This window comes from Xiphias gladius, chromosome 2 (assembly GCF_016859285.1).
Source record: "Xiphias gladius isolate SHS-SW01 ecotype Sanya breed wild chromosome 2, ASM1685928v1, whole genome shotgun sequence".
Taxonomy (NCBI): Eukaryota; Metazoa; Chordata; class Actinopteri; order Istiophoriformes; family Xiphiidae; genus Xiphias; species Xiphias gladius.
Window position 1 is genome coordinate 21,823,857 of NC_053401.1, and position 26,822 is coordinate 21,850,678.

General features: G+C 43.5%; 1 protein-coding gene across 4 annotated transcripts in view; it reads right to left on the minus strand.

Moving 5' to 3' along the window:
* Window positions 1-26,822, minus strand: part of osbpl8 (oxysterol binding protein-like 8) — a 91,928-nt gene that overhangs the window by 11,341 nt on the left and 53,765 nt on the right. For all 4 annotated transcript variants that reach the window (XM_040144287.1, XM_040144278.1, XM_040144294.1 and 1 more), the window contains 7 exons: window positions 7,836-7,909; window positions 6,427-6,507; window positions 5,871-5,972; window positions 4,743-4,946; window positions 2,739-2,823; window positions 1,412-1,568; window positions 1,065-1,290 (listed from right to left, as the gene is read on the minus strand). In XM_040144287.1, the coding sequence (XP_040000221.1) occupies window positions 1,065-1,290; window positions 1,412-1,568; window positions 2,739-2,823; window positions 4,743-4,946; window positions 5,871-5,972; window positions 6,427-6,507; window positions 7,836-7,909 (929 nt within the window). The remainder of the gene's footprint in view (window positions 1-1,064; window positions 1,291-1,411; window positions 1,569-2,738; window positions 2,824-4,742; window positions 4,947-5,870; window positions 5,973-6,426; window positions 6,508-7,835; window positions 7,910-26,822) is intronic.

Sequence of the window (26,822 nt, forward strand, 5' to 3'; positions counted from 1 at the left end):
ATTCACTCTCTCCTATGCGGACTCGGTTAGTGGCTCATTCTTCGATCACTTCAGGCCTGCAGGCCTGGTGCCTGTTACCCTTCTCCCGCTGGCGGGTCGGTCTCAGTCTAAATGAATCCATTGAACCTAGTACATTCACAGTAGAGTCCATGCTGCTCTGTGGATGAGATCACTGTCAACTCTCTGAAAACCACTGGATCTCTCTGACCCTCTGTTCGTTTGTCGCCTCGAGCACATGAGCGTCCAGGTTGTCTCTCTCTCTCGCTCTCCCCATTTTCTCCTCCTCCTGCTGGAACACCGGGCCTCCTGGGACCTCTCTCCGTCTCCTGGCTGTCAGTGCCTATTTCCAGATGCTCTGGATCTAGATCTTCGTCCCCCAGGAGTCCAAACCTCCTCCTTTTGTATTTGTTTCCTACTCCTAGACGTGTGAACGATGTGCTTGGTTTCGCCTCTCGTGTGTCTGTGTTGTCTGTCCTCTTTCCAGGTCTTCGTGGCGGTCTTCAAGGGGGTGCTGTGGCTCAGGTCCTGTCTGTTTGGCGGCACCTGGAAGTTGACGGCTCTGAGGACAGAGGCTGTCTCTACAGATTGTAAAGCGCTTTACGGCAAATGTGTGATTTGCGATAGTGGGCGGTGTAAAGGAAATCTGAATGAGCTCCCAACTATAACCAACCATTTCGCCTTGGCTTCAGTAGGGGTTTAATTAGTGATCTCAGCAGTATGTAAATGCATATTAGCACTTTCACACTTGTCGTCATACCACTGCAGGCCCTCGCAGACACACCAACCCACACCGACAGTGATCAAAGTCTGTCCATGTTACAGTTTTCTTCATCGCCCCAGCAGAGCAACATGCTAATTTCTCCTCATTATAAGAAAGAAGAAACTTTATGAGAAAAAAAGCATTTAGCTGAAGTTTTACTTCAAGCTAAAGATGAAAATGGTTGTGAGAAATCCTGTGGGACCGAGTCCTAAAGCTGCAAACACACTTGAGCTACAGTTTTTTTTGTCCCATTAAAGACTGTGTATGAGGAGAGTGGACTTGAATGAAACTCTTCATGCCCTACCTCTCCCAGTTCCTCGTGGGACTGTTCCAGGTACGGGGTTTCCCGCAGATGGTCGTTGGGATCCAGGTCAATGTATGAGTCGTCTTGGCGCTCTGACGTGTCGCTGTCGCTCTCCTCACTCTTCTCCAGGCCCTCTGGGTCCGACTCCTCATGGTCCTGCTCTCCCTCCCTGTCTGACTTGTCCGAGTACAGGTCCGGGTCTTTCAAATGGTCACTGTCATTGAACCTGGAGGAAGAAAGGTGGACAGAGTGCTGAAGGGGTTTACCAACACAAAACAAATAGCACTTTATAGGACTTAAAGGGGAAATAACTGAGTGTCAAGTGCAGGTTTAATTTTCCCACTCACTGCATGTTGTGGGCTCGGAGGAGGCTGTAGAAATGAAAGGAGTGTTCTCCGCCAGTGGCTACTGCGCTCATGTCCTCCTTCCCCTCGCGGATCATGGTCCTCTTCAGCAGGCTGGAGCACTTCAGGGCCAGCTCTAAGGCGTCCATCCAGCATCGACCTGACGAAGAGATTTAAATTCATCATCACACTGCAGAAAAATGGATTCGGGCTCCTGTGGTGTTTTCTGAAGATAATTTTGCTTCTTCTGGGGCCCAAAATCACCTCTCGCTCTACTCCAGAGATCATTGCTGCAGTTTTCTCATTCTCATATTTGTATCATAATATAGACACGGTGTTGTAATTGCAGCGAGAAGTGGGGAAGGGAATTTTTTTTTCTTGTGTGTTTGGCGCGTGAGAGAAACTTGTTTGGCTGAGTGTATATTCTTGGCATTTTTCGGGACCAGATGGAGTGCATACATTTTTACACACTTAGACATAAAATAGTGTAAAGAAAATGTTGTGCACGAGGTAGAAAATAGGAATCCATGATGTCCGTAATCCCGACGTTTTTGATTTGGCTTGTGCTTGAGAATTCCAGCACCATGGAGAGAGACTCAGGGGACGAGGGAGCGACTGGATTGGATGTTTCAGCACCGTGGACAGAGACGCAGAGTGAGATGGGCCGTGGGCGAAACCTTGTACTCACCGGTAGAGAAATCTATGGAGACGGTCTAGCAAAGCTTCTGTTGCCAAAAATCAAGCATCAATTACACTCACTACTCCGTTTTTTATTGAATATTATTCACACATTCTTTGTCTTAAAGCTACTTTTGCCTCACCTTCTCTTTTTTACCCTCACACACACACACAACACACATTATCCTGGTTTTTATCTCAGCCCAGCTCACACGTACCCCTCACCTAACCAAGGGACTGTTACCGCGCTCAGATTTAACTACAGTAATTGTCTTGGATTTATTGTTGTCCTTGTGTATGCATGTTTTGTGTATCGCAGGTTTCCATTTCTACAGTGAAAACAAGGTTATCTTCAGCCCGTATCAGTACCTGATGGTTTCCTACCGATATCATCCAAGAAGGGTGCAGCTGTAAAACAGCTCAGACACACACACACCTTACGGTAATGCGCTGGTTTTAAAAAACAAAGATTAGGGTTAGTGTCATCTCCACAAAAGGCCACATACCGACAGTAAACGTAGGATTGAGCCGATAGTAACGTTGCTTTGTGAAGTTGACGTCATGCCAATTTACGGGTTTATCTCTATCGCTCAATGTTAGCAGACACTTCAAAGACAAATAGCTGAAGTGTGACTGACAGCCCGTCTCTTACCATCAGACTCAGAGGCAGCACGGAAGATGAGGTGGCTGCTGGGTAGCGGCTGCGTGATGGAGCCAACTGCTTCTCCTTTTGGACCCTGTTGAGAACAAGGATCAGAGTTCAGTGTTAATCTGAGTCAGTGTCTTGATTGGTGCATTAGTCATCTTGATCTGTGTCTCTTTTTCTTTTGAGATGGTTTTAAGATCTCCTTTGTGATTTCCTCGTTACGCCCCCGCTGTTTGTATTTCTCTTTTCAGTACTTAATCATTAATATGTGCAAATAGAGGAAATCTAGACTCCCGAGTACGGCATTATGCAAGTGAGCTATGAGTGGGGACGGAGGGGACAGAAGCTGAACGAGTGAAGTGTTTATTTCAAAAGTGACGAGGACAGAGGGGAGAGAGGGAACGCTGTCATCTAAAACGCAGACTGCTAATTGTGATTCAGCCTTTTCATGGCGCAAACAAAAGGCAAAACACTTGAAATGCAACATCAGTGATGAAAACCAAATCACAGTTGGAGTGGACGACTGAACAGAGCTGATAACACAGGAACAAATGGAAAATGGGAGCTGCCAAATGTGAAAAAGGCTGGCTGGACGTGTCGTTGTCTGAGTCTGTCCTAAATTAAACAGCGATGAGCTCTTAATTATACAGCTAACATCCACATCCGTTTAACTATTTGTTTTAACTGCACGGGACAAATGATTTTGTTTTTAATGATAATCTGTTGGTGCTCGTTTCGTTTTATTCATCACTGGAAAGCAAAACAGGCTGCACTCGTCTGCACAACTCTCAGCATTATTCTTCCTCTCAACATTTCCAATTATCAATCTATTATCATAAATAATGGGATTGTGGGACCAGAGACTTTTTCCAGTGAAATATAAAGATAAACGGAGCCATGTGTGGCCCATTGGAAGGAATAGTTGGATATTTTGACTTTAGAGTTAGATGAAAAGATTGATCCCACTCTCTCAAACATGAAGCTACGCTAACCAGCCAGTTTAGCTAAGTTATGCATAAAGACCGGAAACAGTGGGACACAACTGGCTCTGTCCGAAGGTAACCAAACCCAAAGACAATACACTGTGGTTTTACAAGGAGTTTTTACTCCAGGAAGTGAATGCATCTGGCAAACAAAGTGTCCATACATGTGTACGAATGACATAAATCTCCCTCTGTGTTCCCTTTATTGAAACATATGCTTAAAAACATGTCGTCTGGTGGAACTCAGAGCCCGGTCTTGGATTACAGTCTGCCCCCCCTTATTGTTTTCACATAGTGTTGAGAAATCAGAAATCATAGAGTTGAAATCAGATATCTGGGGCTTTTCTACAGGTCTGAATTACAGTGCTGTGGAACTGATGGGAAGGGCTGCTGGAGCTACGGTAACAGCCCCCGCCCGATGAACGAAATGCTGCAACCGGTTTCACCGCGCTCAGTTTCGTTTGGGTGCTGCAGGATTTTCTCCTTTTCAGTGACGGGGAAGGCTGCTCATAAGGCGCAATTTCAAAAATAGTTGCCTATTTTCACAACTTAGGTTGAAGAAAGTGCCCTTCTCCAGTGGTGAAACTGCTTTTTAATGTTACCCTTAATACTGAAGATATGTTTACCTTTTACAAGCCTTTCATTTATTCATGTTCGTAACTTTTACTCTGTTCAGTGGCTGAGACTTCTATTCTTTGCTGCTGCGACCAACTACCTCTTGAACTGCTCAGAGTACTCTGCGGTTTCCATGAATTTTCCATCTTTTACCATAAGTCGGACGGCTGGGATTGTCTGTACCCAAGTGTGTTGCTATTTTCTAAACAGCTGAACAGTCCGTTTGTCTCTACTTTGTGCTGAAATCCACCATCTAATTAAATAAATGCCAGAAATTTGTTGTAGAACACATTGGAATTTACGCAGAGAGACTCTGTTATTTCCCCGTTTTCTACACCTTGAACACACCAACTCAACGCTCCATGATTTTCCCTGATTGGCGTAAATCCTGTATCTCAAGGTATATTCTGACCTTGACGGCCCAGATGGACTGCTCCAGCGGGTGGAAGAGCTTGAAGCAGAAGCCGTCCTTCTTGGAGGGCCTCTCAATCAGCTCACAGGCGTTGAGCAGCACCGTTCCCACCCACTGGCCATTTTTGTGGGTTTTATAGATGAGCAGGACGCCTGGTTTCAGCACACACCACAGCTTGGTCCAGCTCTTCAGAGTGCCACGGATCTAGAGTGCAAACACAAACGTATGAACGCCAGATATTCTGAGGCCTTACCTGACCAAAATTGCCCTCTGGATTTTGCTACGTGTGGAACTTGAGGATTCAAATAAGCCACAACATAAGTGCCTTTGCAGTAAACATGTTACGAGTGGTTTATTCTGCAACTGTGGAACGACTGGTTTGCTTCCTTTGGCCAGGTGGCAAAGCAGTCGTTTAGACCTTTGCATCAAAAGAGAAAATGTGTTTATATTTGAACTGTCATGTGGTGTGGAGTGAAAAACTCTATGAAGTGTGAAATTACACACAAACAAGTGAGAAGTTGCTAAATTAAGCCTCATGCCGACTTGTATATCTATGATGTCATCATGTAATTATTTCCTTATCAAAATGTGTGTTTATTTTCTGTAAAGACATCCAACCTTCAGACGTCCAGACGTCTGAGTAAAACATTTTGAAACAGTAAACTGCTTTGTAACTGTCCAAAGACCAAAAACACTATGCACCTGCCCAGGGACTACAAATGGAAATTAGCTCGTAGCTAAATTTGGTACAAAGGATCTTTTCTCTTTGTTTGAGATGAATCTATTTATGTATTTCCACCATTTCTAAATAACCCCAGGCATATTTTTCTGATTTTAGGTTCAGTAAAAGAGACAAAAAAAACAAAACAAAAAACAAAAACAAAAAAAACTAAACTTTTCACACAGGTGCAAAGTGGACAACATATCTGTGAAAATCAGCCGACTGATATATTGGTGGAGCTCTAGTACAATTTTATATGGTTAAAAGATGTTTTGTTATTCAACTGTGTCCATTTAATCGACCTGTGATTTCACAAACTTTTTATGAAGGCTGTCATATGGGGTGTGAAATCGAACGATCTTGAATACCGAGGACCCAGACAGGAATAAACTAACTCCTGTTCCCACCTTTAGCCAGTCGGCCATGACGATGACAGAGGGATCGGTGATGGTGCTGAGCAGCTCCTTGGTTGCCCTCTTCTTTTCTTCCCTATAGTTTTTCTTCTGCACCTACAGGGAGAACAGACAGAGACGGACAATGCGTAGATCAACCTACACAACTGTGAATAACGATATTCCACACTTGCTCTCTCACTGAAATAAGAGTAGAACCACACTCCCCATCGTCTCTTGTCCCTATCTAAAATAACACCTGGTGCGTTCTGACTGCAGTGTGAGGTGTCTGCTGCATTTTATTTCCTCCTTTAAATGGAATGGATCCTGCATATCCTGTGTTGTGGTGGCACTGGTGCACAGTATGAAGGTTCAGCTTATCTAATATACAGCACTTTATGGATAACGACTTACAGGGTTAACACCTCGTGAGACGACAGTCCACGGCACGCACCGGCGATTAGACTATACGTGACGCTCTCCCCATAAGGGTATTTTTAAGACTCCTCCTTCCTGACTTGAGAATTAGCGTCCGGAGAGGCAAGGCTTAACCTGATTTACGCTCACTTACCTTGAGGGACTCCTTCTTGGTGAGCTTCCCTCCAGATGCCGACACATCCTTGTCTGAGCCATTGTACAGCTTTGTTTCAGACTGTGAATACGCAGGGGATAAAGAAGGGTTAAAAAAACTGAAAACAGAATAATCTCTGAAGACATCTATATATCCCTTTTCCCTCAACTTAGGATCTTCAAATATTATAGATATATCTATCAATCATTCATTCATTCATCTGTGATGTTGAGCTGGAAAAAAAGACAAAAGACAAAAAACACACGCTACTCCGCCATGTCTGATGATTATAACCAAAGCTTTCAGGAGGATTTGTGTCTCAAAATGTGCACTGTGTCTATAAAAGTATCAGCAGCCTGTTTTACTCCTGCGATCTGCGTAAGCTGCTCTAGAAACGGTACTCCACTAAATGACTAAATGCAATCTAAGCTACAGCGTGTTCCCTGTTAATAACAAATCTGTTGCCATAAATGATATAATCAACACTGAAATGAGGACACGGCACCAGATGTGAGACAGATCACTGCAAAACTTCATCTAGAAGTGATTGTTTTCTTTTTCCTGTCAAGCCTGTTCGCTTCCCTGGCCACTTAGCTCATTTGGCAGAGTGAAGCCTATAAATGCAGGTGCAGGTGTGTCTCTGCCAGCTCCCCTCGCAAGCCAGCTGAAGGGATTCACAGTGGAGGGACTGACGGGGGATCCTAGAGCGGGGCTACTCGAGGCCTTGAATGATGGAGAAACACTGAAGGTACATGATAACAAGCTCTGAAGCTGAAATCTTCTCTTTCAGATCCTTCCCTCTATTCAGAACACTTCCACAGCCAGAGACGGCACTGATTCCTGTGAAGACTGATGGAAACATAGCTATGGCTCAACTCGGCTCCTCCGCAGTTTTTCCGAGGGGGCGGATGTTCTTGATAGCAGAATGTGAAGATGAACTGAAGTCTTGATTTTGGAAGGCCTCGCTGACAAGAGAGCCGTTTGAGGCAGGCCATCCTGTCAGATGAATTTATGCTTCCAGATCATAACCAACATTTCACAGGATTCCTGTCTGATGCAAGCGTCTCAGCTGTGACTCAGAGGGAGACTCACACACCCACGTTTGCGCTGACAAACATATTCAACGTGGACCTCGACAGATAAATGAGGCGGGCCTCCTCCACACTGAGCTCACTTGAGAGAAGGACCGAATTTGATTTTTTTAGCTGATGAATGTTTGATGTGCACAGTGTATATGATGTGTGAGTTGTCTCAATGTAGGCTATCTGAAGCCTGAGGCTAGACTGGGAAAAGGAAAGAAGACGTGCACTGATTCCCATATTCTCCGGTCTCATTACAACACACCGAAGCACCAAATCAGTCCTACCCACCCACCCCAGTACATAACTCAGTGGAGTGATCGATCTGACCTTGCTCTTGGATATGGAATGTGAGTCCTCTTTCAAAGGCATAGGCAAGAGGTCCTCCTTCCCTCTCTCGAAACCTGGAACAAAAAAAAAACACCAAAGAGCATAAGGAAATGTTCAGTCCACCAGGGTGTCCCTGCATACCATGAGACCATGTTTTATGCGGTTTAATCAGGGTTCCTTCTGGTGTCAAGCCCGGATTCAGGTAGCGCAGTCTCCACGTTGTTCACACTAAACAAATTCTATTTACACAACTCAGCATGTGCTTTGTATTTACTTTACTCCTTCACAGGGTTCTCCTCGGAACCGGGCTCCACCAACAGAGCAGAAGCAAATGTCTAGTATATGCTGTTTATTTTACAGTTTGCTCTGGTACAAAAACATGAATTTTAAACATCACCAGTTTTGATAACTGATTAAAAGTAGTTCATCAAGCCAGAATGCCAGACGTGATCTCGCTCCAGATTCTTATATCGTTGCTTTTCTCTGTTTTATTTCAGTGTAAATTGAATATCTCTGGGTTTTGGGCTGTTGGTGGGAAACATGCGGATGAAATTCTTTACAGTTCTTTTTTTATTTTTTTTATTTTATAGATTTATTTATTAATTGAAAAAATAGTCATCAACTACTGCCGAAAAATAGTTTGCTCTATACACCTTCATCCTGATCGTTTCCTGGTGTTGTCATTGCCGCTGTCGTGATTCTTCTAGCTCTCATTGGCCGGATCGGTAGCAACACTTGAGATCAAATGCGTCTAAATAGCTGCGGGGCTTTTGAGTCCAAATGTCTGAGTAGCCAACTGGAATCCCCTTACATAACGTCGGTCACGGGAGCACGCTGTCCTTCAAAGCAACTGGAAGCGAGCCGAAGAATCCGGATGACAATGAGCAGGCGCCTGCCACAAGTCCCGGATCTGAACTGAGCTCAGGAGTTTGATAAATTGGCTGGTGAGAGGCGGTTCCATGTTTTAATTGGGACAGTGTGGATGTGGAAGGTGGACTTGAAACAAATAATCATCATTTAGTAGAGGAAGACACTGATTTGAGCTCCACCTTAGCATTTCCAATCTACCAACTCCTGTAACCCCAGCAACAGATTCCCTACTGAGATCCTGGCAGAGGGTGACACCGGAGGTCTCGAGGTGACAGAGAGCCTGTAAATATTTAATAATTTCCGTCTCCTATCCACAGGCCATCAAAATATTCAGCCACAAGAGAGAAGGAAGTGCTGCCGACTTTCATTATCAAAGGAGATATTTATAATTTGGAAAAGAGTCACGTCTTATTTGACCAGCCATTTGCTTTGATAAAAAATGTTGCGTGTCTGTGGTTGCAGCAAGGCAGGCATTCTTTTTATTTGTATGCCTACTGCGTGCTTTAATGTTGTCCTGCAGACAACACATCTTGGATCCTGAATTCTTAAACGACTGTTTATAAGGAAGACCCATGTTTCAAACTCAAGGCTGCATATTTTTAACAACAGCAATGTGACGTTTATTTTGTGCAGAGTTTTTTATTTATTTTTTTGTCATATTCACTTTTTATCAACCTGCCTTGTTGCCCTGCTTCCTCAGTTTGCAGCAATGCTCTTCAACAACCGCCTACAAACAAGCAAACTTGCTGGTGGTGTCCAATGTGTACAAAGAGAAAAGTAACAATAACTGCGATAGCAGGCAAACTCCTAATAAAAATACACACAGAAAAGGTCCAATAGTGCCAAGGGTTTTGAGGTGGACATTCCCTTTTACTAACTAATTCACAAAAACTTCTCATGTAGTGAAACAGCGTAAGTACTACTTCCCCCAAATATTACCTCTTGGGGAAGAAAAGAGGGTGCAGCAGCGGGTCAGCCACTCTGCTGTAAAGGTGCTACCTGTGACAGAGTCAGTAGCACACATGCATGTGTTGTTCCAGAGCACTTCAGCTATTTGAATGATGCCATGAAAGTATTAAGCCAGGCATTAGAACTGACAGATCCCTCTTGTTTTCCAAGCCAAATGTGTTTGCATGAAATTAAAAGCGATGATTCACATCCTTTTCGGGCTCGTCAAACCACTCAGTGACCCCTCCTGCCCTGTGGATGGGGGCATTGTCATCCTGTTTCTCCACTAATTTTTCAGGGTTTTCCTTTAATTCCTCACCCGTCTGTAGCTTCAGTGGTATATTACATGTCCCACCAGGCCATCTGTGCCCACTTCACAGACGCATCTCCATGCCAATTCCAGGCAGAAAACAACTCAAGGGCAATTCAATCACTATAGCAAGCCACAGGAGGTTACATAACTCGTCATCCCCTTCCCTTAATCTCCGCATATACGGAGGAGACTGGATGATCATAATAGCATAATTAAATTCATGAAAATGTTATGAAGTCAGAATATTTTGAGAAAACTGAATGGTGCTTCTGCTGCTGTGTTGTTCTTAAAGTAACAGACAAGCTAGTTTCTAACACAACAGAAGCTTCAATACTGTGGCCTACAAACACCAAACTGTGTGTAGTAATGTATTAACACAAGAGTCATTCAGCAGCCTTGGAGACAATGGGAGACAGTTTAAGATGCTACGTCTCCATGACATAGGCCTTAGACCTAAGGCTTTGAGGCAGCTTGTTAAAGAATTACAGCTACGTGACATGATGAAGAATGAAATAATAAGATGATGAAAGTTTAGCTTCGGAAAAGAAATCCCTCTTGGTGTAAAAACACAATCAACTGAAGTTTTTTTTGTCAACGTGTCCAAAATAAGGAGAGAAGTAGTGTGCACAAATGTGGTCGCTGCTATCCGAAGACGTAGAGAGGACTATAGTCTGTTCAAATCATGTGCAATCGGTTATTTCAGGAGCCCCTCTTATCAAAAGATGTCCCGTTTTTCGAAGGATACTCTCATTACTTTAAAACATTAGCTTCTAAAATAATCCACCTGGTTATCGGATATCTTTCAGGTGCAATCTCAATCCTAATTACCCCACCGGAACCTTTTTGTTGAATTTTATGATTATGCAAAATGTAAAGGACTATGGCTAGGCTTAGAATCGGGCTTCGTACTGAGGGCTACAGAAATAAATCTATAAGCGTTTCTTTTCTACTAAGGACAATAGCAGAGCAGTGTGTGAAACCACCTGCAGATTAAAGGTAGAGAGGGTGTTAGTGGTGAGTATTTCACACAGGTACGTGTGTGTGAGCATGATGTGATTTTTAAGGATACGTGTAAATCCTTTTTTTTTCCCCCAAGTCATGCATTTTTCATTTGGTTTGAAGCTTTACACACCATCTTCTGAGCTGTTCTGGTTTCGCTTCACAGGCTGATAGTATGACTCTGAATACTGTTACCCTCTGTACGTGTCCAGTGAGGACTGCTGTTGTAATTGAAGCAGTATTACACACCATACTTCAGAATATCAAGAAGTATTCCATGTAATATATTTCCCTGATAATTGAAAGCAGAGCTGCGACGATTAGTCGACCTACTGAAAATGAACTTCAATGAACTATTTTTAGAATGGACTCATCATTCAGGTCATTTTTCAAGCAAAAATGCAAACCATTTGATGGCTCCAGGTTCTCAAATGTGAGTATCTGCTGATTTTTCTTGTCTTATATTTTAGTAAATGTAACAACTCTGGTTTTGACATTTGATCTAGAAAATTGTGATGGAAACTTTTCACTGTTTTCTGATTTTGACCAAACGATTAATCCTAAAACTAATGGGCAGATTAACTGATGATTAAAAATAACTGAGTTGCAGCTTTGATTGAAAGTATTTACTCTTAAAAGGAAGCCTTCAAGGAATGACTCGGAGGAGCAAAGATCATCTGGCAGAGGTTTTTTGTTTTACGTGACCCTGTCACAGAGATAATGGTGACACTGCTGACAGATGCCAGCGGGGCCAGCAAAGGTCAGAGTCCACTCTCCCAGACAGAGACTTCAAGGAGGCTGCTGGCCCCATCTGCTTTATGTTGGAGCCTGGTAGAGATGAGAGGCAACATTGCTTTTTGTGCACAGGTGCTGATGAAGTAATCAAACAACAATTTTTTATGTTTTTCTTTATTGCAACTTTAGAATTAAAGACTGACCTTTGATACTGAACCTTTGATGAACACTTTACATTTTTGACATTTACCTGACACTCCCATCCATAATTACCCACCAAAAGTGAGGTGCGCCATGGCTGCTGGGAAAATACGGTGGTGTTTATACCAGATGCTCCAACAAGCAGTTGGAGCTTTGCCAAACAACTGTTGCACTGTTAAAAAGCTGCACAGTTCATAATTTTAATGTAAAACATCCATCTTTGCAGCCAAACTCACAACTAACTATCCAGTTAGGATCCAGTCTATTCTATACCTTTCACGGCAATCTACTTGGTAAGGACTCTAAAATGGAAAGCCCTCAGATGGATGAAAAGAAAGGGAAAAAAGAAGAGATTTCAGAATTAGGATTAAAAAGGAGCAACGCGTTGAAGATCGATGAAAATTCCTACATAAAACTAATGCCGTGTTGCTCAGTGCACATTTTTTCAGAGATTTCATTGGATTAAAGAAAAATAAGTAACTTACAGTGTCCATCTGTTTGTGTATTTATTTTTTTTAGATTAAATGTCTTTTCTAGACATTCAGCGTGCAACTTGGCCAGATCTAGCCTTAGCTGCGTGCGTTTGTGTGTATGGTCAAAGCGGTAGGAGACTCACGCTCCACTGCAGACTGACTAGGGAATTAGCCTGTAAAAACGGGAGCTGCAGTGATCTCACTCTGCATCAAAGATCACAGACAGAAGACAGAAAGAGAGAGAACAGTGAAGAGACTGAGAAAAAAAAAAAAGAGAGAGGAAGAGCTGTAAGCTGCTACAATGGATGTCTGTCCACATTAATGCTCGTTCTCACAAATGAATACAGTCGAGATCACCAGAGACATTACACCAATCTGTATCAGAAGACATACACAATGGCACAGAAGAAAGTAAAGGGAGAAAACTATGACGGAAACACTCCAAGCAATTCATGACACTTGAAGAGTAAATGTGTTGCCAGGAATTTGGCTGTAAGCAACAAGTACCACAGGGGTTTGGGTCTGGGTGAGCCAGTACCTCTCTGCTGGGATAAACACAGCACCTGAAATAATCAGGCCTCAGTTTCACCTGAAAACATCATTTGCCATCTGATCTGCAGTTGTGGCATTCTAGACAACCAGCACCCCGGCCCTGAAATCATCTCATCTCACTCCAGTCTTGATTATTGCAACACTGAAGCTGCATCTCCAACCCAAGGAGCTTTTTTTCAAGCCACTTACATCGCAAATGCTGTTCATTATCTCTTGTTGAAAAGCTCCGAGGTGGTCCCTGTGGAGGTGCTGCTGGTACCTGACATTCTCACCACGTCACAGATTAAACCACCGTCATTTGAGTCAGGTTCACTTACAGCTCACACTGGTGCAAAACCACACTGACTGAAGGAGCTAAATAATGCAGCCACGTAGAATACTATGCCTCTACTTTTCTTTATACTATGCTAAAAAGCAACGTACAGCTTTTAATAATCCTGCTATATTCTGTGGGAAATGTGAATGCTGCCATAGCAACAAGTGACCTCATCACAACAAATGGAGGGAAAGCTGTCAGCCCAGTTACTCTTCAGAATACATCGGTTTTAGAGAGCAAATTGCCTGAGTGTTTGCTACTGTGGGAAACTTGCCAAGGCAACAGCGTCTCTACCATTTTGGCTCTAGATTACTGAAAACTGAAAGATGGCTGGTCCTTTCAACGGAAAAGAGATAAAATGGGGGAAAAATTTCACTGGTACTGATTTTTACCCTGATTTTAGAAGTCAGCCCAATTAGTAGCCTATATCAAACTCTGAATACAGTACGGGTATAAATCTGCCAAGTATAATCCCAGCACAGACATTTGCTGTGGAAACCCTGATATGGAAATTGGAACATTGTTTGCCGTACTTCAGCATCTCTCTTTGGTGCCTTTTTTATCCGACCTAAAGCCCACCTCTGTTCTTTGCTAGTAGCAGTGCGCCACATCCTCTCGGTAATCATAAACACCACTTAATGCTCCGACATAGATTATGCCGAGTCATGCTGACCTCAGGATGAGCCATGATTCCATCTAATTATCGACCACAAGGGTATGGCTTTTTTCCTCATTAGCTTTATAAAGGCCCCATTTTCAACCTCCAAATCAATTCCCCTTGCAATTAGTCCCTGGCTACAGAGGAAACAACAGCAAACAAAACAGCTGAAAGTACACGGATCACATAAACTAGTCTGGGGTTAAGTCTATTTGTGGGATGCAGGTTGTAACAGTTGGTAACAACAATTAGAGTTTCACTCAAACCAGCACAGCTGAGCCCAAGCCTGTCCTTGCCCTTGACCATTTTAATCTCCAGGGTCTCCTTCCTGGCCTTCAAACCTGTTTCTTATGCAGCCTATCTGAGTATATTTCGCAAACAAACATAACGACCACTGAGATGAAGTGGCCCAATCCACATTAAAAGGGTCGTATTTTAACTCTGTCTGAACACAGGCAGCTCGAGGAGACAGAAGCACATTTTCTCTTAGATGGGGATATTTCACACGGGATGGGTCTGGATGAGAGTGGGGCATTAGGCCGGTTGTATTACCATGGCTGCTGTTTTGTCTTGGTTATACATTTAGAGTTCACTGGGGTTCATGTGCACTGTCAGATGCTGGCCTCTTGCTTGGTCTTTGGTAAAGACTGGAGGCAATGACCTGTTGTCCTGTCTTCTGATATTTTAGAGGAAGGGTTTAGGAGGATCAAACTGAAGTGGTTTGTTAATGGAATGGAACCAGAATAAAAATAGTCATAATTATTAAATTACTGGCCATCAAAGTACTTTCAGTGAAAACGTCTATTACACACTGAAAGTTAGTGGAGTGCAGATTAATATCTGGCACAACTGGTGGCTTGGTGATGAACTTTTTGTTGGCCGAAAAGCGTCCGAGTAGCACTATGTTGCAAATTCTCATATTTGAGAAGCTGGAACTATCAAATCAATCATCAAATGTCTGGCATTTCTGCTTGAGCAGTAACTTAAAAGATAATCCATTATATTTTCTGTTGATAGACTAATAATTATTTTGGCTCTATTGGGTTTTGTAAAAAATAAACAAGTCTCAAACTAAGGTAGTGAAGAATGTTGGGATAGTGGTACAGAAGCTCATCGTACACATTGCATCTGCACTAGTAATGAAAATTTTAAAAAGACACCCAGCCCTCATCACAATAGGAAATGACTGGAGACAATTAGTTGACTGGCAGGTATGACCACAACGTGGAGCTTTTGACACCACACACACTACCAGCATAAAAACAAAAAACTGAGTCATCGACCATCCGTGAGCAGTTTTCTATGAGACATATCCTCAAAGAGTACTAATCCTGAATATCTTAAAGCTGTAAAAGAGTAGGCACAACCTCGGGAGCAGACTCTACTGTGGAAGATACGTGGGTGTAAAAAACAGAGAAATAGAGGCAGAGAGTAAGACAAGGTACGAAGGAGAGAAAGTGAGTAAACGCAACCTGCCTGCACCAGCTGTCTCCTGCAGTATCTCTTAAAGCCGGCGCCTGTTAGCAGAGTCTAAAATAAGGATGAATGGAGCCGAGACTGGGAGCTGACTGAGAGAAAAACACCATGACTCAGACAACGTCTCGCAGCTCGAGATATTCGTAAAGCTGGGGGAGGTGCTGGTTCAGAGGGGAAAGAGGTGGGCCTGTGGCCAAAAGGTCACCAGCCCAAATCCCTCCACATGGAAAGGTCTGAGGAGAGAAAGACAATGACGCACAATCTCTCCCCTCAACGACAGAGACGTGAAAGAGCTGCTCAGTGGCAAACGGCAGAGGACAAAGTTTGTACCAGGTCACATAAGTCTGAATTACTGCATGAACGTGTGGCGGTGTGTTGCTGAAAAACGGCATTTCTGCACAGCCAGCCTTTCCTGGATTAACACCGGTGATCTGCAAAGGAGGAACAGAGAACATCCACTCTCTCAAAGCTCCAGTGGCTGCCAGCTGTCTGCCTCCAGGTTGGTGTCCTTTTCAGTAGGATAAACAAAGGAAAGTTCGCTCAGAGGCAGACATTTTACAAATGAACACTAAACTGATTTAATCCTAAATGGTCTGTGGGATTTGGTGCACTTCTTAAAAAGGGGGATTACCACTGCACTCTCAGAGAGGTATCATTGGAACCTGACTAACACCACACCAGCTGAGCTGAGCCCTGAGCCCTGCCTCATCCATCAGACAGCTCGCAGCAACCTGTTTAAACACCAACATCCATAAATGGTTATCTGTTCTGTTGTCTAATTGTGGGGAGAGAGGAGAGAGAATCCCTGAAGTACGGATATGACCAAAAAAGTCTGTTTCAGAGCGTTTCAAGCTGATTCTGTTTTTAAATATCGGTGTGGTTTGAGATCAGTTACATAATGTTACAAATGTGACTTTTAGAAACTGATCATTTCCTCATGTGACATAGCTATATTTACATTTATCATTTTCACACCAAGGCATATTGTGTGCATCCCTGAGCTCTAACAAATGTGTTGAATGCATTTCAACTCATTTGAAGAAGAGGCCTTTCTGAAGAAGCCTCGCGGATGAGAGGCGAAAACGTCTTCAAGAACTTCAAACAAGTCCGGTTGCCTACAGAATACCATGACCTGGATGAGTGAGAATCTTCACAGACACAATGGATTTCCTTCTTTTGAATATTTCAAATCGACATTGTTTACATCAATGTTTGCCAGCCTGCAGTCTTCTTCGTCACCGCCTTTGTTGGCACATCGCTACGCTTCGTTGCCTGTTATCTCCCCCAAATCTTGGTCAGTGGAAAAACGTGAATCAGGCAGCAGGAATGCGTATGGCATGCCCCATACAAGCAATAATTGTGACCCCCCACCCCCCCGTGATTGCAGATTTTTTTCTCCTCACTAAAGTGTGGCCTACAACACTTCTGCCTTCAGAAGTGGCAAGATGCAATGTCATTTTAACTATGATTCCTCTGCCTTTACACTGAAATTCTAAACATACAAACATACATAAGAACATGTTGCACCTTGCTGGTGTACATGGAAGTGATTAGTAGGTTCTGACAACTTGCTCTATGCCAACATGAAAAATTTTCCTTTAAGTGCAACAAGTTTTGAGCAGTACATGTGTTAGTTATGCAGGTGAATCTTGTCCAAACCCAGTCAAAACCGTATCTCTCAAATCCAAGACTGAGTAGCACCAGATCAGATGAGTCCAGACAAGCTTCCGCTAATCACAACAACTCTGTTAATTTTCATTTTGAAAGAAAACTCTAAAGCAAGCCCCTGACAGTCAACAGTGCACCTGAAGCCACAGTGAACAAATATACACCATAATCACGCTTCACCACTCCAAACACTGGAAATGAGAGGTCATTTTTTAAAGCCACTACTGCAGAGGCACATGTCAATCACAAGGTAAAAATACATGGTATACTAATGGGCCGGCAAGAATTCCCAGTGTGGAGCTCCGTCTCAGACTCCACACCGCCGTAGACCAACCTGGCAGTGAGATGGGTGACAGCTCATTATAGCCCCCGAAGGAGGCATTGCGGATGAGTTTGCGTCCGTCCGGATGTGGCGGTCGAAGCGATGCTGTCCCGCCGCACGTGGAGAAACGGCGACGACTCAGCAGTCCCTCCTCCTTCATCATGGGGCCGGCAGGAGCTCCCTCGGCGGGTGGTTGGGAGGGAGAGTCGGGTGAGTAGTAAGGAAACTCAAGGGTAGAAGGTCGATGGGGTTGGGAAAAAGCCCGATCTGTCCCAAGCAGCTAGTGTACAAGCGAAGAAATCAACCAACACAGACACACACACACACACACAGACACACAGAGTAGCTCAGATACCAGGCACTGAACCAGTGCAGCTTGCTGCTCGCCTCTACGCTTCCTTCAGCCAACTGCTCCCTTCCTCCCTCACACAGTCTCTCTCTGCTGAGAGTGTCTATGAAAGCAGCAGCCTGTGAGTACTTAACTACGAATAAGCTGAGCCCCTCCTACACCCTCTCCTCCTCTGGATGGATAGGAGAGCTGCATCTTAGCTTGAAAATAGCCCTTATGTTGCACATCTCATCTTTCTCTTCAGCTCAATCTCCCGCTACTTTTTGAATTCATTATTATAGATTCAAAGGGACATTTCACCGCTTTACAACCTTATTTCAATGGATCAGTCATAGGGAGGGCATGTTTATGACACCTAGGATACGTGTTAATATTTTCTAAATATTGCTCCAGCTGAATTTACATTCACCATTCAATTCTCTGACATCAGTGGATGATGGAAAAAATACAGGGAGGGTTTTGCTGAGGTAAGTGTCAGCTATGGAAACTGAAAACCACCTTTTGGACAAAAATCAACTCCAAATACTCACATATCTTAACACCTCAACATAACCATTGCACTGTCAGAGTGTAGACAGATTTGTACTGTATGAGCCATAGACCAAAGATGCATAAATACAACAAGCAGATGCATAAGCTCTAGATGCTACTGATATTCCTGCCTTCCAGCTAGTGGCTAACCCGGCCAGGTAGCAGACAGCGTGACTGTTGAATGGACTGAGGATGATAACAACAGCAGAGCCACGAGCGAAAAGGTAGAGCTGCCAGGTAAGTTTAATCCATTTGACCGCCGGATCCGCTACCAAAACCCAGTCACCATAGAAAGTAGGGAAACTATTTTGACTGTTGAGTGTTTGTTTTTGCTGAGTGCAGCCACTTCAGGGGAAGTGCTCGTTTGTGTGACAACGGAGGGCCACTGACTTCTCTAGCTCTTGTAACCTGAAGCTACAGTTCAGGGTTTAATAGGATTTTATTGAACCCGAATACAGCATTACCATCCTACATACTTAGCTTTTACGGATATTTGCCAATAAGCTAAAAGGCAACCTGAATTTGACGTTCAAAGTCATTCTTGACATTGAAAAATGCAGTTGGGAAAACAATCTCACCAGAAGCAGCTTAAGGGTTTTTGATCATATCGCATAATCTTCATCAGCACATGCAGTTTGCCCAGTGTTCATAGATCTTACTTTTTTTCTGTGCATTTTAAGGACTTCTCATCCATGCTGGCTTACAAGCTTAGGTTTAAAGTTCAATCTTAACTTTGGAAGCAGCAATGGAGAAAGCTGATGAAGGTCATGGGACACAATTGAAAGCTGCGGAACCTCAAAGGATATCTGGATATTTGGTACGTGTCTTTTTGCTACTAAGAGCAAAGATATTAGATTCAGTGAGAGATTTGTGAGACATTGAGTTTAACAAGTAGTTGCCAACTTGGAACTGGATCCAAAATGGAACGGTCTACCAGAACCCAAACCCTACCTAACGCCGAGTATACCTGACCAGCAATGTGTTATTTGCGGATGATATAACTGCTAATATACGTACTCACAGCAAAAGTAGCTATTGTTCAACAGTTTTTTTTATGATAAATGCACAGGTAATGCCTGCTGTGAATACATATAAGTACATGAAGGAACTGTATTTAATCTCTGTTCAAAGGAACACTGGGTTCTCCATCATTATGTTTGGCTCTTAAGAGGTTGCGAGTTAATGGCCTACATAGACCCGAGCAGCAGTGAAATATCCCTTCAAGATAACTGTATGCACATCCTCTTTGCTCTTCTTAATTACTGCACTATTACCTACAGCTTGTAAACTGTGAGTGCTATGCAGACATGAGTCAAACTACACACACACACACACACACACACACACACACACACACACACACACACACACACACACACACACACACACACACACACACACACACACAAACAAAATCACAAAACAAAAACTCTATTGAGGACAGAAGGAAGAAATTTATCAAGCCAGCACTCAGATGACCCTACCATGTTCCAGTCACTTCCTACAACAGGCTACTCATCTGACTGGTTGATCAAAATTGAAAGTGAATACAAGAAAAACACCTTCATATTGCAATATTTACTATATTCAGCTCTTAAAGCCAGAGAATCAGTTTTCAGGTTCACATAAAGTGTCAGATGAAAAAGGATCCAGCGTGGTGGTAACAGGTCACTGAATGCTGCGCTGAAACGTTTGCTGACAAACCGAGGTAATCAGGATGGCTCATACCAACTGACAAGATAGTGGGCCTTGAAAAGGGATTCTGCACGGACACCAGAGGTTAATGTATCTGTGCAGGAATGAAGAGACTTGGCATTTGGGCCTTATCTTTGAAACCCAGTCTGTGAGGCACATTGTCTGCTGCTGATCCTTCCACAGTCCACTGGCATCTTCATCTTCCTTTCAGCTGACCTGCCCTTTTTAGCCCCTCCAAAAGCATTTTGCTGGCATCACGTCAAACCATGCTACCAACTGTCCATGGAGACATTTCAACCGAGATAGCTTGGAGAGGTAAACAGTGCAACGCTGTCCCTGAGCTAAGGGATGAATCTAAAACTGATAACTTTGCAGTTCTACCCGCCTCACTCAAATGTGCTTTAATTAACACACGTAACTAGGGTGAATGTATACTTCAGATCCCAGACCTAATTAACCTGCTTGCAGAGGATAAGTCCATTTCTGCTGGTCCAACGGCATTTGAGGGGAACCTGAGAAACATTTGCTAAGTATAGCCACCATATGGGTCATTTTTCAACTCCTTTCAAGTGAAGCTGCTAATGAGTACTGATTCTGGCAAATCCTAACCTCACCACATTCAGTCTGCTTTCAATCTGTCATTCGTCGCCACCTTCTGCCTTCCTAAGAACGCAAATTTTTGCCTTCTGCATTCCTGGTAAATATATGTTTTACATTTTTGTTTCAAACAGCAAGGAATAAAACATTTTCCTCACTCTAACATCAAATCAGGCACCGTTTTTTTCCACTCTTCTCTAAAAAGCATCCTTGTCACAGGGACTCGCAGAAACCACCAGTCAGGCATACAACTGTGAGCCTTGTTTGAATATCAGCTCTTTGGCTGGATGGAATTACTTGTGAACCACGTCTACTTACTCCAGTACTTTATGTCTCATGTGTATCAGGTGAGCTGCTGTCAGGTATAGGGAGTGCTGCTGTGCCAAACAGGCCAATACAGGGTGGAGCGAGGAGCTATAGCTGCCCTGTGGAACAGTAATCCAACACACATGCTGCATTCAAGAGGATTTCCTGATCTCAGACACAATACTGTGCCCATTTTTATTAGCTAGGCTGGTGACTTGGCTCTAGAGGTGGCAGTGTCAGTCAGCCGCACCACTGCCGTGGCCTGGATATGAAATTCCTCTTCCTCTAGCACCACCATGACTGTGACTTTTTTGGTTTTGAGTTAAATGTCTTGACATCTACTGGATGGACTGCCCTCCGGATGAACTGTAATAACTCTGGTAATCCCTTGACCTTTCATCTAGCACCATCATGGAAGCAAATTTTGATTTGTCCAATACTTTGCTTTCTGGCCAAATAAAATGATGGCATTACCATCAGCTGGAGCTGTGCTTTGTGCTTAGTGCCAATGAGCAAACGTCAGCAGGCTTACAAGCTAAGCTAAGATGGTGAACACAGTAAAAATTATACCCGCTAAACATCAGCATGTTAGCATTGTCATTGTGAGCTAATTAGGATGCTGATGTTAGCAATTAGCTCAAACCACTGCTGTCCCAAAGTAAAGCCTCACAGAGCTGCTAGAATATAGCTGTAGACTCTTAGTCTTATTTAACCAGCAGACTTACACCTAAATAAATTACAGCAAGTTTACAGTGACAAATGGGAACTCTCTTCAGAAAAGCTACCATCAGATACTGTGTGTTGGGTGAGAACAAAACAAAGCTTTCTAAGCGGATAATCTGTTTAGTTATTTCAGATGACCAGCGAGAAACTTTTTCATCATGACAACACTGACGGGATCACAAAGTCAGAACCACCCGAGGATAATAATCTTGTTTTGTAGTAATATATAATATTTTTGATGGAACAGTGAAGCTCAGAGAAACTGCCTTATGAGTCGCACAGACACAAACTATCCCACGGTAGCCCACGAACTGCATTGGATGCCATGCAATGCGTGTGATACATTGAGACAGTAGGTCACATGCAGACAAACATCTTTAGTCTTACATAAAGGCCTCTAAGGGAACCCTGTAAGCCTGGGATTAGCCTTGGAACAAAGAGGCTTTTTAAACACTGACCCAGGGGGATCTTCTGCTGTACTCCTCTCCTCCTAGACTCACTGCAAGGTAGTCAGGGACTTTGAAGAATCAAGTGTCTTGTTTCTGTCCACATGACAACTTAGGTGAGAAAACTGATTTTATGTTGAGGTGATCTTCCTTCCTTCTATCCTCAGCTCACACAGAAAAAGCACACACACGAAAGCAAAATACAGAAAGCCATGAGACAGCCCAGACAAAGATTCATCCAGGGGGGTTCACGTGTGCAGGGACAACTAGGACAACAGGGGTGTCAAGGTGTTGCTCTGGCTGTAACACTAACAAGGACTAGCTTGTCAACTGGTACTTCATACTGTACCTGTCTTCCCTTCAGGCTAAAACTAGGTCAAGTGCTGACAGTCAAGTCTCATCTCTCAAATCATGCTAAAAATCACTCGTACTTTAGATCCAGATCGTGTCAGTCCAGACAAGCCTTCGGCCGTCCGAGCAGAGCTCAGGCCCCGAGGCCGAGACAACCTCCATCACGTCGTCCTGTCCTCCTTTACTTCCGCAGACTATTCGTTATCTATGGTACATATCTCCACTGCCCAGCCTTGTCCCTCTTAGCACTCGGGCCTCCCAGGGCTCAGCCACTCATTGGTTGAGAGCATCGGCAGAAGAAGGAACACTGATTGGCAGCAGCTGCGGGTGCAGATAAGACCAGCCCCCTCCATGTTGTTAACCCCGTTTGACAGGGCATAATCCCTGAGGCTGAGTTTAAACCCACGCTGACCCCACCTGCTCTCTTGCTCTTGCGCTCCTTTGCTTTCCATCTCTCCCCTCTATTCAACTCACTTCCCTTCCATTTACGTGTTCTTCATCTCTCCATCTCCTCTTCATTGTGTCCTTTTAATCTCTTTTCCAACTCTCTGACTATCTTATCCTCTTCTATTCTATCAGCCTGTGTCACACCTCTCTCACTCTCCAGTACAGGTAGACTTTCCGTTTACCTGGAGAGAGGACAGCAAGTCAGCGAAAGGCGTTTAAAGCGAGAGTGGCTCCGAAGCCGACTGAAGAAGCCCAGTCAAACAACCTGGGTTGGTTCTCTATTAAAGACCAACTGAGTCAGTATTTCACAATCTGATAACAATAAATATAAACCACTATTGTGTGTGTGTGTTTTTTTCTGTATAGTTTCGATAAGGATCCCTAAAATTTTGGTTATTAAAGAATTGCAATGAATTGCAAGAAAGTCAAACTTAATCGAAAAAATCATTACAGAGACATTATGTAGCTGAATTATAAAATATATATATCTACATCTATAGATTTAGATATATCTCGGAGCTTAAGAATTATTATTCAGAGAGCAAATCAATGCCAAGCTTAGGTCACAGGAAATCACAGGAAAATCATTCTTGCAATATGAGTTGAAACTTTTAAGCATGTTGCACATCCCATTTGGCGATGTAAAACAAGTCTATTAAGAAGAAGGTATTTTGTACAACTTGCACTGTTTCCTGTGTTTGTCTGAGTCATTCAGACAGTAGTGTAGTAATCTGATTATTTCCCACCTTTCTTCCATGTAAACGTGAAATCAGGCTCAGTTTGCTTAAGAATCTCAGTCATTGGTCCACACATGGCCTCAGCATGTGTTAAAATCGGCAGGGCCGGGCCAATACTAGCTGGTCGCACATATATTGTATTTGTCAAACGATAAAGTAACAAGAAATTCCAATGCAGAAATGCCAAAGACATGTCTGAGACAGTTTCAAAACTATGTCTCTAATACAAAGTTTGTTCATTAAAGAGCACTGACAAGGTTATTTTTCAACTGTAAAATGTCCTGCTCAGTACAAACCCAAAGCCCCATTTGGACTGAATTTAGGTCTCTAGGGGAGGTGGGGCATTTTAAGATTACCTGCGCTGGTCAGTGATTTTAAACTCAGCCAGAGTGCGCACGTGTGTAATGTCAGTCCTGTCCAAGTGGAGCTTTGGTCACGGTTCTTTAGTGAAAAGAAAGGTCTGGTATTTTATCTGATTTTTGGTATCAGCCTCAGAAATCCAGTACTTGTCGAGCTAAAGTGAGTATGTATATAAGTAGCGTCACAACATAACACTGGAACATAAGCACAGATAGAGGGGTGTATTTTACAGTGTCATATGGGCAATCATTTGCTGCATTGTACCAATCTGATTCCTAACAATGGGAACACTGCAGAGAATGAAAACTTTGAAATTGCTTTCAGTGCAGCACATTTCTTTATAATATGCTCCAAGAGACTGATTTGCATTTCAGATTTGGCATTCGAGAGGAAGGATGTGGCGTGTGATGACTGACCAAACCCCACATGAACAAGGGCTTTAAGGCACAGGCGTTTTAGAGTGATTACTGATCTGTGTAAATCTATCAAGTAGGTCAGCCAGAGGTGAGCCACTTCACTCCAGCAGTGCAATCAAATGTAATTATGTTTTAACATACCCCTGAGAAAATCATCCTCTATACATCATGGTTATTGTTTGAGCAGCATCCACTTACTAAAATGAGCTATGGAAAATAACTAGGAGAAAGAGCCATCGATCTTCACACCTTAGCTGTCGATTTTCACAAAACTCCTACAGTCTTCTTCTCGAGTTCAGAAATAACTCTGTCAGTGCAACAGCCAGCACCCCGTGACTCCGACATCCGTACTTCTTTGAGAAATATACAACGGAACCCCACATTAAAATTCCTCGATCACTGCAGTCTTTAAACCGGGGAAAACATCTCTTTTAAACATTGGTCAAGAAATACAAATCTGAGCACACGCCGTAACCACTGTGTGTCACTGGACCGAGGGCTAGCTGAAGTAAAACCGGCTGCCGTGGATACCCTCTTTTTGGGCCGCAGGGAGTCGAGGGTCTGAGAAAGCCTTCATGTCGTCCTACCAGGTGAGGTGGCTGGACAGACGAGAGCCACCTCTGCCTGTGGGTTTACTGCTGCTGTATCATGCTTCCGGTGAAGCTCTCAGGAGACCGTGGGCAGGGAATGCAGGCTTTGTTTCATTTTAGTATACTGATGCTACGATTCACCTGGACAGGACAGTGTGCAGGACTGGTTCCCTGATTACCGCATAACTACTATGACCACGTACATTGCTTAGATGACCATAGTACACACAGATGACCACACATGTATGCGGAAAGTCTGAAAGCTGGAAAGCAGTGAGGCAGAGCAAGCTTTTATTGAAGCCATCACAAAGGACAGTTCATGTCATGAGCATGTATGCATGGGCGCGCAAACGCAAGCACACGTGAACCACACTTACAGGTGCGCAATAAGATGAATGATCCTTGAGGGGAAACACAGAGTCCGTTATGCACATTATACAGTAAGTTGTGCGTTGACAAACACTGAGGGATAATCACTGGCTTTTCTGTTACGATCACTCCCTCTTGTGGTAGGAAAGTGGCTTACAACCGTCAAAAAACCGGAAGAAACCGACTGAGCTGTTACTAATACTGCATTAATACAAATGGATTCAGCTTTTCTTGGGGCCGTAAAACATGGAACAAAAGATTTACCCAAAACATTTTCCATCAAATGTAAAATCCCACCTTTGAGCATTTAGGAGTCACACCGTCAAAAAACATGTCCTCCTTCTGCCTTCACAGGTTTATATCCATCCTTCACCTGTGACCTTGAGATGCCCGATATCCGAAGTATGAGCCAACAGGGAGCCAAATGTTAAACACTGTTCATGACAGGTACTCTTACAATGCTGACATACAGGACTGTAGGTAACTGAACGACCACAATTTGGCGGTTTCTTACACTTGAATTAAATGCTGACGACTTTTGTAAACCATAGGTTTCTACGGTTAGCCCAAAATAAGCTTCTTGCTCTGTCCATTACCCGAGTCTGTATTTACTTATCTTTGAAAAACTCCCAGTATCACCATGTTGTGACAAAAAGGGATCCACCTGTATCAATCTTTGAACAAGACAGGTAGATACTGAAGAGCTGTACGGCAATATCTTTCAACGACACTAGCAGTTGACTAACCACAGCCAGGAATCCACTAGAGGGCAATGTAACATAAGACACAAGGCCCAAGCAGTATGACGGGTGACGTAAGACCCCGGCCAAACCTACCCTTCAGCTTATTTCTCAACCGGTTACACATCCTCCCTTTGATTTGCTCCCTCTCTGTTGTGTGGACACCTCCAATGAGTGTCAACAAGACAACCATACAGACAGATTCTGATCAGCTCTTGACAGCCACAGGTCGAGGATAACAGAGTTTTATAGAGGAACGTCAAGACTCTGAGGATCAGGCAACCTGGTCTGGTGTTTACGATATATCACAAAGTACATCAGCTGACTCACAAGCTATTCTGAGTTTAGGACGCACATGTCCACAGCAGAAGCGAACGGCAAAACAAAAGCGGCACAAAAAGAGAAGATATGAATCGGACCATCCTCCAGGTTTACGGCTCGGCATCAACAGATGGGCAGGCTGAGATCCACTCATCGAGTGAGTACGAGCCATTGTTTCTCCCCCAGGAGTGTCTGGGAAAGGTAAAGACTAACCATAACACTGGCAGCTGTCCTGGGGCTACAAACGTCCAGTGTCACCAGTGTGCTTTTAAGTCTTAAATCTGAGAAAACATAAACCGAAAGGAAACAAAGACAAAGGAAGCAGGTTTACACGAGTTCAGAGGCGCAGGGTCCACGTTGATCTGTTTAGAGGTCAGTGGTGCATACACAGTGATTGTGTGTGTCTTTGGGTCTCAGATAGGATGAACCTGTTCATTCTTATTTCAATTTTGACACTGTCTCACTTTAATGTGAAACA